We start from the raw sequence: 13,947 nt of genomic DNA on the forward strand, positions 1-13,947 counted from the left end.
ATCCAAAGGTTAAAACTATAGCCCTCTACTAGTAGCATTGAAATGTTTACAATGGCTGTAGATTAATTTCCTCAGGGTTAAAAGAGAAAAACTTAATCATATCAAGCTTATAGTTTTAACCCAAACTTCATTCAGCAGGTTAACAGATTTCACATATGACACGGCCAAGAGATTTAATTTGAAAGTATTTTCAACCGGAAAAGCGTTTAATTCTTCTTTTTTTTGCCGGCAACTTGACACCCGTCCACCTTTTCCTACCTCCCCTGGCCTCCTCCTCTTCGGCGAACTAACCACCTACAACAAGTTTGACAGCTCAGCTTTTTGCGCTCACACTGCAGCAGCAGCAGCAGCAGCCGCATACAGCTGGACTCTCTTCTACTGGGGTTACTTTTCTCCTTTTTCTTCTCCCTCTGCTCTATCTTTTTATTTTTTTTCCTTTTGGTATGTGTGCGTCTTGCGTCTCCTGCTGGCTATGAGGAATTTCATGTGTCCGTAGGTCTGGTCACTTTTCCCATTTGGACCTTTTTTTTTCTGTTGTTGTTATTGTGGGATTTTGTTTTTTGTTTTTGTTTTTTCTTTGTCGGGCGTCGTAAGGGATCTAAGTTAAATATGTCGAGGAACGCGGAGGAGGTGAACAGGCTGACTGAAAGTACATACAAGGTGAGTGAGAATACAACAGGTGCGACCACGACACTAGAAAAAAAAATCTTCCATATATCCATGTGTACCACTGTGGAAACTGTCACACGGTACTTCCATACTTTTCAAACAGTGACCACTTTTACCAACTGAACGTCTATCAGGTATTTTTGTAAGCCTCGGTTTATTCAAGTAGCTAGTTGAATATTTAACTGTCCACTAATTATACAGGCAAAGATGGAGTGAAGGGTAAACTCAACCAGGAGTCAGAATATATAGGATAATATAAGTCATGATAATAAGTGTCTGTAATACTGTAAATAAGTTGTTTTTTATAACAGAGAGTAATAGAGTAACGTCTTCTTTATTTACTTCTGGATCAGTATAATAACTAGAGCACAGACCCACAACAGGGTATGAACAGTTTACTGTGCTGTTTACTTAGAGTTTAGAGGCTTTCTGAGAGCCGGTAACTGACTGTTAAGAGAGTTTGGATCACTGGTTTTGAAGAAAATAGCCCCACCCTAGGAGTGCCATTTCCTCATTAAAGTGTTCCCTTGGTTGATCAGCATCATTTGAACCACTCTGTAGCCTCCTCTGGCATCTGTGCCACCCAGTAATTAACTTGAACTTATTTACTTAAGATAAGTGGGTGCTTTTTTTTTTTTAATGGTGAATCAAACTAATTACATAAACTACTTAATTGAACATGAGCCACCACGCTCTCTAAATCCCACCAAGAGTTGTGACTTATCACACTCTGCATACTGCACTCCACAGGTGGGAAAGAAGAGATGTGTGTATAAAAGAGGCTGGAGAGAGAAAAAAAAGACAGACTTAATGATTTTTCACAGAAGCATTCAGCCTTCTTGAATAGTTATTATCTACCGGGCTCCTCTCGGGACAGCCCCCACAGCTCCTTGGTGTGATGAAATGCAGGCAAAAGACTCCAGGTTTAATAATTTAGCTGGCTGTGTGTGTTGTGTGGTAAGATTATACAGCAAGCTCCCCTGGCTTGCAGCTATAATCAACAGTGGCCCAAGGCTCTGAGAGTACTGTATGTTTACATGAGTAGAGCAGCAAATTAGGGAAGAGTTGAATTGTCTTTGTTGCCCAAAGATTTTTGTTTTGTAAATGATTTCGCCATTTGCATATTTCATGAATTCTGAAAATGAAAGATGCAAGTTGTCATTATTTAAGTATAACCTTATCAGAGTGACAGGATCTGGAGCTTACATGTCACAATGCTCGATTCAGACCTTTGTCAGTGTTTGTCTTAAGGTGGTTTACTGAAGTTTTATTCATTTTCTTCATTCTGGGCTTTGTTGTGAATTAAGCCAGAATATGGAGAAAGAATAGCAGAATAATTTACATAATTACAGAGATAAGTGCTCAGTGAAGGATATGATAATTCCACTCTGTGACATTGATCAAGGAGTGTTAAGAATGAAGATCTCACTCATGCTGGTTTTTGTCCCTGTAAAAGTCTCTAATGATTTATTGAAAATATCTTTCTTTCTTCATTTCCTCTTTGGGTTTGTTTCCTCTCATTTTTGCACTTATTCTTACTCCTTTTCTTAGTAGTATTTCTGTCTTTCATTCTTCAGTTTCTGTGTCATTTAGTTTGTTTCCAGTTACGCTATATGACAAATAAAAGACAAATCAAGTGCACGGATTCGGGTGAATTTGGGCCCAAAGGTCACGGGGCTTAGCTGCTGTTAATAAATAATCAGCAGGGTTTAACATGAGTGTGTGTATTTCATTCCTCCACCTTATTCACATTTGATGTCACTCAGTCGGGTGGGTTAAGTCTCGTGTTTCAGATCAAACCAAAAAGAAAACCTTGGTTGAAATTATTCCAATCTGTCTGTCTTCTTTTCTCCTCACCCTCCCAGAGTGTGATGGAACAGTTCAACCCAGGACTGAGGAACCTGGTCAACCTGGGAAAAAACTATGAGAAATCAGTGGCTGGTGAGCATTTTTACTACATTAATAAACATTCATAGCAACTTGGAGGTAAGAAAAACAGCTAACTAGAAAGTGAAGAATGGTGAAAGGGTGGCCGAGAAAGTCTTCCTCTTCTTCCTCATTTGTCCACTCCATTCTTTTATGTCTTATGGCCAAAGCTCATTAAACATGTTGGGTCTTTTGCCGTTGAGGTTTTGTTTGACCAGACTTGAGTTTTTTTTTTTTTGTTTGGTTCCAGGTATACCAGGTCAAACCTTTTTTATAAGAATATTTTGGGTGTTAACTGGTCCTCAACTGGTATTAGGGAGCCTATATTTTCTAACTTTTCTAACAAACATTAATGATCATTTTATCATTTTCCCAGCAATGACCCTGGCGGGAAAGTTGTATTTTGATGCAATGTCTAAGATTGGGGAGAATGCTGCAGTGTCTCCTGTCTCCAGAGAATTAGGTAAGTTTCCATGTTGCCCTGTCCTCTGGTTCTCTTCTGGGATAAACTAAGGGAGATCTGCAGACTGTGGAGATAGTTCCTGCTTTGCTGAAATACTTGTTTATCTCACTTGGGTCTCAGAGGAATGTGTTATTTGTTTCCAGGCGCTGGTTAGACCATGTCTGCAATTTTGCACTATTAGCTGAATACTAGTCTACATCAGATATATCAGACAAGTTACCCTTTTCAGGAATGCTGCTCTAAAGTCCACATTAATTATACTTGTGGTTTTCATCGAGCAGTGCTTCACAATCAATAGAGATGAAAGACGGACAAATGGTACATTTATTTAAGCAAAAGATCGAAGAGGTAAACAGTCATAAAATGTAAGATAAAGCAAGGTAACATAAATAGCTCCGGTAATTGATCTGAAACTCTGCCAGCCCAGTCTCAGAAAGACAAGTAAAGCAGTTTCCTAAAAGCTCTGATTTAAAAAAAAAAAAAAAAAAAAAAGATGTGCCCACCTTTATTCTTCAGCCTGGACAGACAGTCGCCTGGTGGTCTGAGCCTCACAAGAAATCAAAAGTTTGGATAAATATCCACTGGAAAATCTGTGCAAAGACACAAAGCCTTGAAATTCATTTACTAGAATATTCAACAGATTCCAACAGTTGCAGGTGTGGCTGTTGTGATACCTTTTCTTTTCTTTTTCTTTGATGAAAGAAGGTAAACACACGGAAGTAAATCTGTGTATTGTCAAATCTTCTCGTTGTCACTGCGATACACAACTCAGTGAGCACTGTGGCTTGAACACAGCAGTAGTTATACTTTGATTAATGCCAGCATGGTGCTTGTGATGGATGTACAACTGCATGTGTGTGTGTGTGTGTGGTGAGCATAGAAATACACTGTGACTAGAGAGTTTGTTTGGTTCTGTTTGTTTCTAGCCAACTCCCCAGGCTTCAGCTCCTGAAGCTCATTTGCAGTCCAGAGATGTCTGGCATCCTAACTCACTGTCACTAGTGGCACACTTTGATTTAACCACTGTATGTTTCTCATCTCCCCTGCTGATTAGCAGCAAAACTGCTAATTAAATTCAGAGGCACAAAGGGAAGTGCCACCTGGTGCTGTACGGGTGTCAGTCTCCTGGCACACACAACCTACCCATCCCCCCTTCACAGTGTAGACTTGAAAGGAAACTGTAAAAGTTTGTAAATTGCTTCATAAAGAAGAAGTGTAGCTGGTCAGCTTGGCTTCATGTTTGCTCCAAAGATTTGTATGATTATAAATCCACATCTCAGCTTTCTCCACAAATGTTTAACAGCCAGCTTTTGTCCAAATCTACAGGTGGTTGATAATTGTTAGAAAATCAAAATATTGATTGAACAGATAGTGTTTTGTACAGGATGTGGATATGACTGTATCGATGTTTGTTGTATTTTAAAACAGCCGGTAATCTTCACACACACTGTGGACAGACATTTTTTATAATATATGCAAACATTATCACATGGCAGAAACACTCTGGCCTGACAGCTGTGAGCTATAAAATGTGTTCAGTGTGCTGCATCCAAAAATTAGCTGTTGTTGCTGTAAGATGATACAAATCAGAGCAGTATACAGTAAATCAGGTCCTCCTGTAGCTTGGAACATGCTTCCTGTAATAGGAAGTGAAGAGGAAATGAGGGGAGGGACACAAACAAACTGCTGATTCTTATCAGGGTCCATTTGAGTAATTAAAAAATGCCATTTTTAGTGTCACCTGTATTAATATTCAAAATCAGCACAGATGAATTCTGATTAAAATCATAACGATAAGTCCGAGGGATAACACAGACATGCTGTTAGCATTACAAACCAGTTTTATGTAGGGTGAAGTCATGATGTCCAGGCTGAGTCACACTCACCTCTGACCTGTGGATACACTCCACTACCCACTAATCTCTGTATGGGAGAGACAGACAGAGACAGAGAGAGAGAGAGACACTCGTGACAGATCAGTTTAGTCTGAGTCATTATGGGGGATTATGTAGAGCAGGGGGTGATTAAATACACACTGCAAACAGTCATCTAATCTAACCCGGGCTGTAAACCTAAATGCATTGTAACTGGATTCTGCACCACACATCCCTTATAACCAGTCAGAATGTCCAACTTGCCACACTAGATGCTGTCAGGATTTCAAGACTATGATAAAGTCTCTGCACCTTGCTTCTGAGCCTGCTCTTGGACGTAGTGGATGTGCACCGTCAGAAACCTGAGCTTCAGTGACGCATAGCCAGCCAGAAACCAGATACTCTTGAGAGGCACTGGAGGACTGGTGTACCTCGTCCTCCTACCTTCTTCCTCTAATTCCTTTAGTCTCCTTCCTCCTCCTCCTCCTCTGCCGGAGTTCAAATGTCAACAGTTCTTTCATTCAGGTGCTCAGTTATCTGACTTGTTTCATTCTCTGGTCAAACAAGGAACAAGATCTGAAAGACCAGGATGTAGAAACACATCTAGTTTAGACCTTGCTGTATTCAGTCTTTGTACTCTCTAACTGCGTTTGAGGTGAAACTAAAATATATAAACACTGACAAGTGGCCCACATTGTTGCCAAAAATCAGAAGAGCATTTAACAGCCTGTGAGCATGTGAACATTTTGTCGTCCACAGGGAATTTAATCTCTTCCAACTGTGTCCTTTTACAGCAAAAAGGGCTTTATAGATGCTTCATAGACACACACAAACACAGACACACACACACACATGCCGTCCTTTGATGGTCCTGGCCCCTTCAAATGGCATCAGGCCCACTTTACATAATCCAAACATGTTTGCATGGTGTGTCAGGTGGCTCTCGCCGATGCCAAGATTATTTTGTCCACAGTCAAAAACAGTGGAAGAACTGTGGGCCGTTTTGCATGCTACCAGCAAAATGTTGTTTTCAAAATCTGCTCAAAGGAGGGAGTTTTTTTTCCTCCTTTCTATTTTTTGCACATATTCAGTTCTGTTTATTTCACTCTAGACTATATTTCTTTACTTTCCCTCACTTGTTCTACTTTATCTCTGCCCTATGAAAGCTACAAAGCTCATGTCACAAGAATAGAGCTTGATAACCTTGATTGCTATTATAATACAGAGAATACATGTCTAATGACAAGGCTGAGTCTGTCCCTACACACACACACACACACACACACACACACACACACACACAGATGAGCGTGACCCATCAGTACAACACGGATTATGAAAGAAAGAAGAACAACAACATTTTTGCGTTGATGCAGCAGACCCCAACCCTCCGGTTTGTTTGATATTTGATTTACACCTCACCAGTATTTTTGGCAAATCGTCTGTGTTTTCATATCACCAGCAGTGGCTGATGGACGATCCATTTGTGGAATGGATGTTGGGGGTTAGCTTTCAGTCTAATCACACATTTTAAACATGTGAGCCACTCTCACAGCACAGCTGCTCTCATCAGCCCATATTTTGCCTCAGTTTTATCAGTGTAGTGGTCATAAAAATATAAAGCCTGTCTGCCGCAACAGCTCAGTTCTCCTGAATGGAGATTTCTCTCTCTCTCTCTCTCTCTCTCTCTCTCTCTCTCTCTCTCTCTCTCTCTCTCCCACGAAAACCGGTTCTGCAGTGCGTAACTGAAGAAATCATTTTAACTGTCAGAAATTACAAACATTTACTGAAGATACGCTGACAAGTGAATTTCAGGCTTCAGCTGCAGAAGCGAGCTGGCCCGGCAGGAGCAGACCGGCATGTAAAGATAGCAGTTGCACGTGGCTCGCACACACTCCAGCTAGAATCAAGCATTTGCAAGCAGGCATATGGAGGATGGAGATACAGGGTTTTGTCAGCGAGCACTTGTCAGGATTGTCAAATGGAAAAAGGGGGCACAAACAAATTGTTTTAAATTAAGGAGCAGAGTCACTTGGGCTGATTAATAGTGATTGCCGATTGGAGAAGAAGAAAAACCAGTGTGTTTGCATCCTCTGATTGGCAATCAGCACAAACCTACTCACCAGAGGTAAAGACAAACTGATTTAAACCACTATGTTGTTCAAACAGCACATACTGACACTAAAATGTGAAGACTAAAATATATAAATAATAAAATGTGTAAAATACATAATATAATAGCTACAGTACCCTGAGGACTGTAGCTGTTCTTCTGGGTTTCATATAACTCGACTTTGTGAAAAAGGAACTGTAACAGTGACAACATGGTGCCCAAGGTAAAGTTTGGTTTTTTTTATTCAAATTTTCTATAATCCTGAATCCTTTTGCTTTACTTCCCACTCAAGCTGGCTCACTTGTCAGATTCTACCTTGTGTTTGAGTAACAGTTATGACTCCTGTAGCAATTGTAAAACGACTCCACTGAGCTCACTGTGTCCAGCTATGACTCCAGACCCATCGACATCCTGGGTAAACAGGGCTGTAGGCAGCCTGGCTTTATTATGTGGGTTTATCTCAGTTTGGCTTTGTTAGCTAATGGCGGTGCATTGGCTCTGGTGTTGTCCACATCATGACACACTTTTTTGCCCTCACACCTTGCTCGATTGAGCAAACCTGTTGCCCAGCAACGTTTTGTACAGATCGTGTCAACAATAAACAAACGAGTGTGAGCTGCAGGAGGAAAATTTCTGTTTCCTGCAACTGTAAATAAGACATCTGTGTGCAATCAGCTACATGCCACATTTGCATTAATTTCATTATTCAGATATCGTGATGTGTTGATGACTCATAACTTTTGTGTCCTACAAATAAACCAGCCTGTCGGGTATTTGACTCAATTCCAAGCCTGCTGATTATGATTACGTTGTTCTTATTGTAAGATAAGAGGACTTTAAGGTCAGATGTGTTAGGCATTCAGTTAGCCCGACTATTTCAGTGCCTGGTTTACCTTTTACCCAGCATCCTTTTGGGGTCATGTGGTGCCTCCTTAACACAGTTCTTGTTCTTCAGCCCCCCGCCCTTCAGTGTAGTTTCTCCTGTGCCGTGAAAGGACAGATTTACTGGGATGATCTGTTGGCCTTTATCTGCCGAGCTGTTTGAACTGTGCTGAGGGAAAGAGACAGTATGCCATAAGCCAAGGTGGAGCAGGCTGGGTGTGAAATGACAGAGCAGGGAAGGGCAATGTTTACATACTGATGAACGTACAGGTCATAGTGATGCATCAGACTGGCAGCCTGTTGAACATCTGTAAGGGATTTACGCAGTAAATTTATACACGTCAGAAGGTGGTTGAGTAAAGGAAACTGGATTGTTTTTTCCATCGGCTTTCTAGGTTTGTGGAGGTTTGCGTGAGGTTTGTGTAGGCGGCTCCTTTTCACATAGGTTCATTAGTTGCAGTGTTGGTCTACAGCATCTACAAACCTTAACAAACAGAAATATTTAAGAAGTGCTGTTTATTCAACCAGCCAACACCTCCCCGCTGTGATGGCCCAGGTCGTCTATTTGTAACAGACAAACTAGCTGTTCATGTGCTCTCAGGCAGAAGCCGCTGTATCTGAACAGAGAAAAATCTGTTAAAAAGCGTCAAGGTCACACCACTGTTAACACGCCCATATACTTGTTGGCTACTAACTACTGTTTTGTATTGTGACATTCACTCACTGGACAGGAAAAAACTAACATCTCTGCGAAAAGTTAATCAGGGGGAAAAAGTCATAACATGCAGTCTCAAATTTCCATTCTGATGATTTGCATCCTGTTTTCATATCCAAGATGTCACATGATCCAATTTTTAATCAGAAAATGTATTGCAGCATACACAGAAAAGCTATCCAACATATTTAGAACACTTTCTAGAATTCAAATTATATTTGGAAACTGGAAAAGCAGTGTATCCTAATCATGTCTCTCAAAGGACTGTCTTCCAAATTATTTGCTGATTTACAGTACTGAAAACAGAATAAAAATTTTCCAACCTGACATTGGAGCCACATTTCAGCTGCTGTTGTTTTCCTGATCCCCCATCACTGTTTCACTTTCGCTTCCTGCAAGAAAGTGACTCCCCATCTGTGCTAAGACATGTTATCAGATTCATTGGCACACAGACATTTTGTGCACACACTCAAATTGTTTCTCCATGTCTACCAGTCATTTGAGGGGTGTTAAAAATGGTGTTTGTCCAAAAACCAAATCAGCTGGGTTTGTAACCACAAACACACACATGCAGACGTCTTTTCAATCCGTGAACAGCACTGTCCAGGCCGCTGAAAATATGTTAGGAACAGACAGCTTGAAGGCCATCTGGCTCAGATGTTCAGATGCTCACAGTTATTGCTCTTAGTGGTGCAAAATGCTGCACAGCCACGAAGCATGGGCTCACTTTTATTAAATTTGTAATCTTAAAAAAGGTCTTGGGCCTTTTTATGTTTTGGTAGACATGTAACTTTACAGTGAGTCATATTCATGAAATTGTGTTGTGCTGGTTTCTGTATTTTATGTCTTTGTTGTTGTGAGAAACACCTCTGTAAGATACCCAAAGTACTGTGAATTTTGATGATTTAGAGTGCCGTGCAGGTCAATAGGAAATTTAATTACAGTTTTTCACTAAATGATTGTATTCCATAATCCTAATTTGATTGCTTTTTTGAGCAACATGCAAAGTCAGAAGGTTATAATTTGTGGCTGCCTTCCATCTGAGCTCTTTTTGATTAGCCAAACAGTAGGTGGTCCAGTTTTTCTGGTCCAGGCACATGTATTTATGTTTTGTTTTTTTTTTCACGTCAGCAAAAGAAATCCTTTGTAATATAATCTGCAGGCGGTGACATTTGATGGTTTTTGCAGTTGCAAATGACACACATCATTTCACAGCCATACATTCTTTCAGATGCAGCTTATACAGTATATGCAATGTGCTAATTGTTACTGTACACTGTTGTCAGCATTTCAGAATATTTTTCCACAAAGCCACAATTGGATCATGCAGGCATGTGTTACATCAGACATTAACCTGTGCATTGTTTCTCCTCTTGTTCTCTCTGCCTTGCAGGTGTAGTGCTGATGGAGATCTCAGAGGTCCACAGGAAGGTCAATCTTGAGCTGGAAGAAAATGTGAGCAGTAGATATGTTTTTGAACTTGTGTAAATGCTCCCTGCAAATTACTGTGTAAAATAACTACCCTCTAATTGAGCTGCCTCACCCAAATGCACTTTGTCAGACCCTCTCATTCTCTGAACCTGTTGCTCAATGAATTTTCAGACAACTGCAAGTGAAGCCTCAATTCACCAAGCATCATTTAGTGGCACACACAGTCAGCCCACAGCTCACTCTCTCTCCTCCTCCCACCTGTTCATAGATAGACACTGCCTCTCCTCTTTCCCCAACCTACACCAACTATCGTAGCATAATAGACAAGCAAAACACAGAGAGATTGGATGAGGAAGGGAAACAGGTTTGGGTTGGAGGAACACATGTTAGTTTTTTTTTTCCTTGCCGAGAACAGAGGGCAGGTCTCAGCTTGTCCTGGGAAAACACCAGCTGGAGCTCTTACAATTTGGTGCATTAAGAAAATACAGCCTATTTTATGCTAATGGAATGCTAATGCCACAGCAGGGCTCCAAGTAATGATTACTTTCATGATTAATTAATCTTTTATTTTTTAAATTAATTTAAATTGTTTTAATTGTTCAGTCTGTAAAATCGTAGAAAGATAGGACACATGCTCTGTGGAGGTTCCCAGAGCCCAAGGTATCGTCTTCCAGTTATTTATTTTGTCAAAACAAAAGTTAAAAACTCTAAAGGGATTAAGCTTGTAATGAGATACAGAAAAGCTGCAAAATCTCACATTAAAGAAGCCGGAGCACACAAATGTTTGAATTTTCCTCTGGTAAATTGCTTAAAGCAGTTACTTGATTACTGATTGCTGTTGATTATAGCGTTGTCCCAACTACCCAATGGGAATCCTCCTAAATGAGTGTGTAAAAGGGTCAGGCTGGGTATTGTCTCTTCATTTGACATCCAGATTAGGACCTATCATCAGTCTTTTTAATAAACAAGCCACGTAACCAGCTATGCCATGAGTTTGAAAATAACCTGTTAAAACTCAACTTTGAGGCAGAGAAGTTGCGAGGCACTCCTCTGAGACATTGCTGTTAACAGCATCAGTGGGTGGGTTGACTTGTTAATGGACTCCGGTTGGTGAGTCACATCATCAATTCAGGTCAAACGATGGAAAAAAACCTCTCGTCAGCTTCAGCGAGGGTGTGTGTTGTCTACGCGGCGATGTCTCAGTGGTCATCTTCTTGCGGCTTGTAATGGGGTCTTGCAGTTCATTGATCCGCCCCATGTGGGTGCCGACGCTGCGTCGCATCAAGGCTGTGGTGATGGGAGCTCATCGACACCCTCACACTGATGAGAGAGAGCTGGAGAGAAAGGGAGAAAGTGAGAGAAGTCTGTGGGCATTCCCACGCTTTGTTTCTGACTCATTCATAAGCACAACCTTGGACTTGGCTCTCACCCCCGCACACATGCGCCGATACACTTTACATGATCGCTCTTCATTTCTCTCCGTGAGACGTACAGTATTTTCCCTGTGTGCCACTGACAGCAAAGCTGACAAACTGCAGCAGTCCATCCTCCCGTCAAGTTTCTAATCACCCATGTGTCTTCTCCCCCTCTCCTCTCTATTCTCCCTCCTCCTCACCTGAAGTTTAAGAGGTTCCACAGGGAGATAATCGCCGAGCTGGAGAGAAAGACCGACATGGATGTCAAATACATGACAGTGAGTTGTTTCTTTGTGTATGTGTGCTTGCACAGCTGCTCAAATGCCTCTGTATGTTTATTGGTGCGTGCACTCCATCCACCCCACTCATGAGAACACACACCTCCATATGAAAATATCTTTTGTTATTGTTTTTTGTTCTCATCATCGGTTTGTCTAGTACATTTTGCGTGTTTGTTAGCTGGCTACAGGGAATGATTGTGAAGCCCAAATAAAATCACGTCTGCAAGCTCAAGGCCTCAGTGTAAAACATTTGATTATCGATAATTGCGATTATTAAACTGTGATCACTCGATGGCATGAGGGTTTCATTCACACTTAAAACACTTAACCCATAATTTAATTATGTGTGGCAATTCAGTGCTGCAGTCACAGTAATTAATTTATGTTCTAATGGGAGTTATTGCTGCAGCACGACACAGAGGAAAAACAAGGTTTCATTTTCCAGCAGCAACACCAGTCAAAGTGCCGCACCACACATGTTTTTTTTTTTTAAAACAATCCAGACAGGAATCAGTGGTGGTTGATGCTTTGACTCTGGCTTTGCGGTGCTTTACAGATGCAAATATCTGTACAAAGGTAGCTGGACATATGTATCATTTTACACAAACTTTAATGTTTTATTACAATTCATAATCATAGTAAGGTTTTTATAGTCCACTGCCAAATTTGCATTTTCAGATGGAACCAGTTTACCACCAACCCTCTGTATCAAAGCTGTGCAAGTGAAATAGTGAGAACATGCAAGTGAAGTAGTGATAACATGTTTCAGAAATGATTTATTCTATAAAACATGACAGCAAACTTGATTATGTGACTCATGTTTGTACTAGACATAATATGTGGGTTCGATTTCTTTCACTACTTCACTGAAGTTGCAGCATTGTGCCAGTTATTGTAAAAGTGCAAAATTCACCGCTAATTGTTGCTACCTGACATGATTCTGGTGTTCCCACTTTTACGTTCATCTTTCCTCTGCTTTAGGCCACATTTAAGAGATATCAGATAGAACACAAGACGAAGCAGGACTCTCTGGAGAAGTCCCTGTCAGAACTGAAGAAGCTGAGGAGAAAGAGTCAAGGCAAGAATGCCAACAAGTACGAGAACAAGGAGAGCGAGGTGAGAAGGGTGTGGAAACACCCACAGACACGTGACACACACACATGGATGCTCTTTCTGTGACACACACACACACACAGGTGTGTTCATACGTGCATAGGCATAATTACATAGACACTCATTCATTCACAAACCTCGATACCTGAGACGCATCATGTCAAAGCCAGTGTAACAGTAGTTGGGGGACAATGTGTGAAGTGTCTGGTCTGTGCAGTCATGCAGGAGAAGATCTGTTTGTTGTTGGCTTCTTTCTTTCGCTCCTCAAATACACCCGCATGCGGTCCTCTCTTCCTCCACCTGCATGCACGCTGATAAAAATGGACACACACATCCACAAACAAGCAAAAAAAAAAAAAGAAACAACAAGGAATGTTAACGCTTGCCTAGAGTTAGTGGATATAAACTACTGTAAAATCTACAGTTATCTGCATAGACTTGGAGACAGGTGCTGCATCTTCTCCACACTTAATTATCTTTACAACCACAGAAAAATGCTTTAAGTGAACAGTTGCATTTATAGCAACACTTTCATGTCACGCTCAGAAGAAGTATTAATCCATTTAGACCTCTGAGACATGTTTGTTTAATGAAGAACTGAAGCTGCCTAACTTTAATATTCCTCTCCAGTTTTATATCTAAGCTTGATTAGTGGTGTGTGTCAGGTCCCTTAGCAGTACTGCACTGTAATGTGTTTTGAACTTCATGTTTGTTTTGCAGTCTTGCAGCACCGTGTCTCCATATTCAAGTTTACACAGAGCCTGAGGCACTAAAAAGAAACTTCTGGTCCAATTTTGGTATTTTGTTCCAATTCTGACCACGAGTCAGTTGGTAATACATAATCACACATGGTCCATTTTGGCAAAAAAGACTGCTCAGATTTTTATCTTTGATACCACAGGTGATTTACCAAAGTGTTCACAGTTAATCACTGTGGAATGTTAAGTCATTGCAGCCAGTTTAAGTTGGTATTACATGGTGCCACCACACTCTGACGGTGACTGCAGAAGGAAAATTGCAGATGAGTTTGATCTCGAGGCTGCGACCCCAAGAGCAGAGGCAGCT

General features: G+C 40.9%; 1 protein-coding gene across 1 annotated transcript in view; it reads left to right on the forward strand.

Annotated features, from left to right (window-relative positions):
* The first annotated feature begins 318 nt into the window (after window positions 1-318).
* Window positions 319-13,947, forward strand: part of baiap2l1b (BAR/IMD domain containing adaptor protein 2 like 1b) — a 28,835-nt gene continuing 15,206 nt past the window's right edge. Inside the window, exons 1-6 of the mRNA XM_041062001.1 lie at window positions 319-660; window positions 2,535-2,610; window positions 2,972-3,058; window positions 10,036-10,097; window positions 11,695-11,766; window positions 12,751-12,885. Of these exons, the coding sequence (XP_040917935.1) occupies window positions 610-660; window positions 2,535-2,610; window positions 2,972-3,058; window positions 10,036-10,097; window positions 11,695-11,766; window positions 12,751-12,885 (483 nt within the window). The 5' untranslated portion in view covers window positions 319-609. The remainder of the gene's footprint in view (window positions 661-2,534; window positions 2,611-2,971; window positions 3,059-10,035; window positions 10,098-11,694; window positions 11,767-12,750; window positions 12,886-13,947) is intronic.

The sequence above is a fragment of the Toxotes jaculatrix genome, chromosome 18 (genome assembly GCF_017976425.1).
Source record: "Toxotes jaculatrix isolate fToxJac2 chromosome 18, fToxJac2.pri, whole genome shotgun sequence".
Lineage (NCBI taxonomy): Eukaryota > Metazoa > Chordata > Actinopteri > Toxotidae > Toxotes > Toxotes jaculatrix.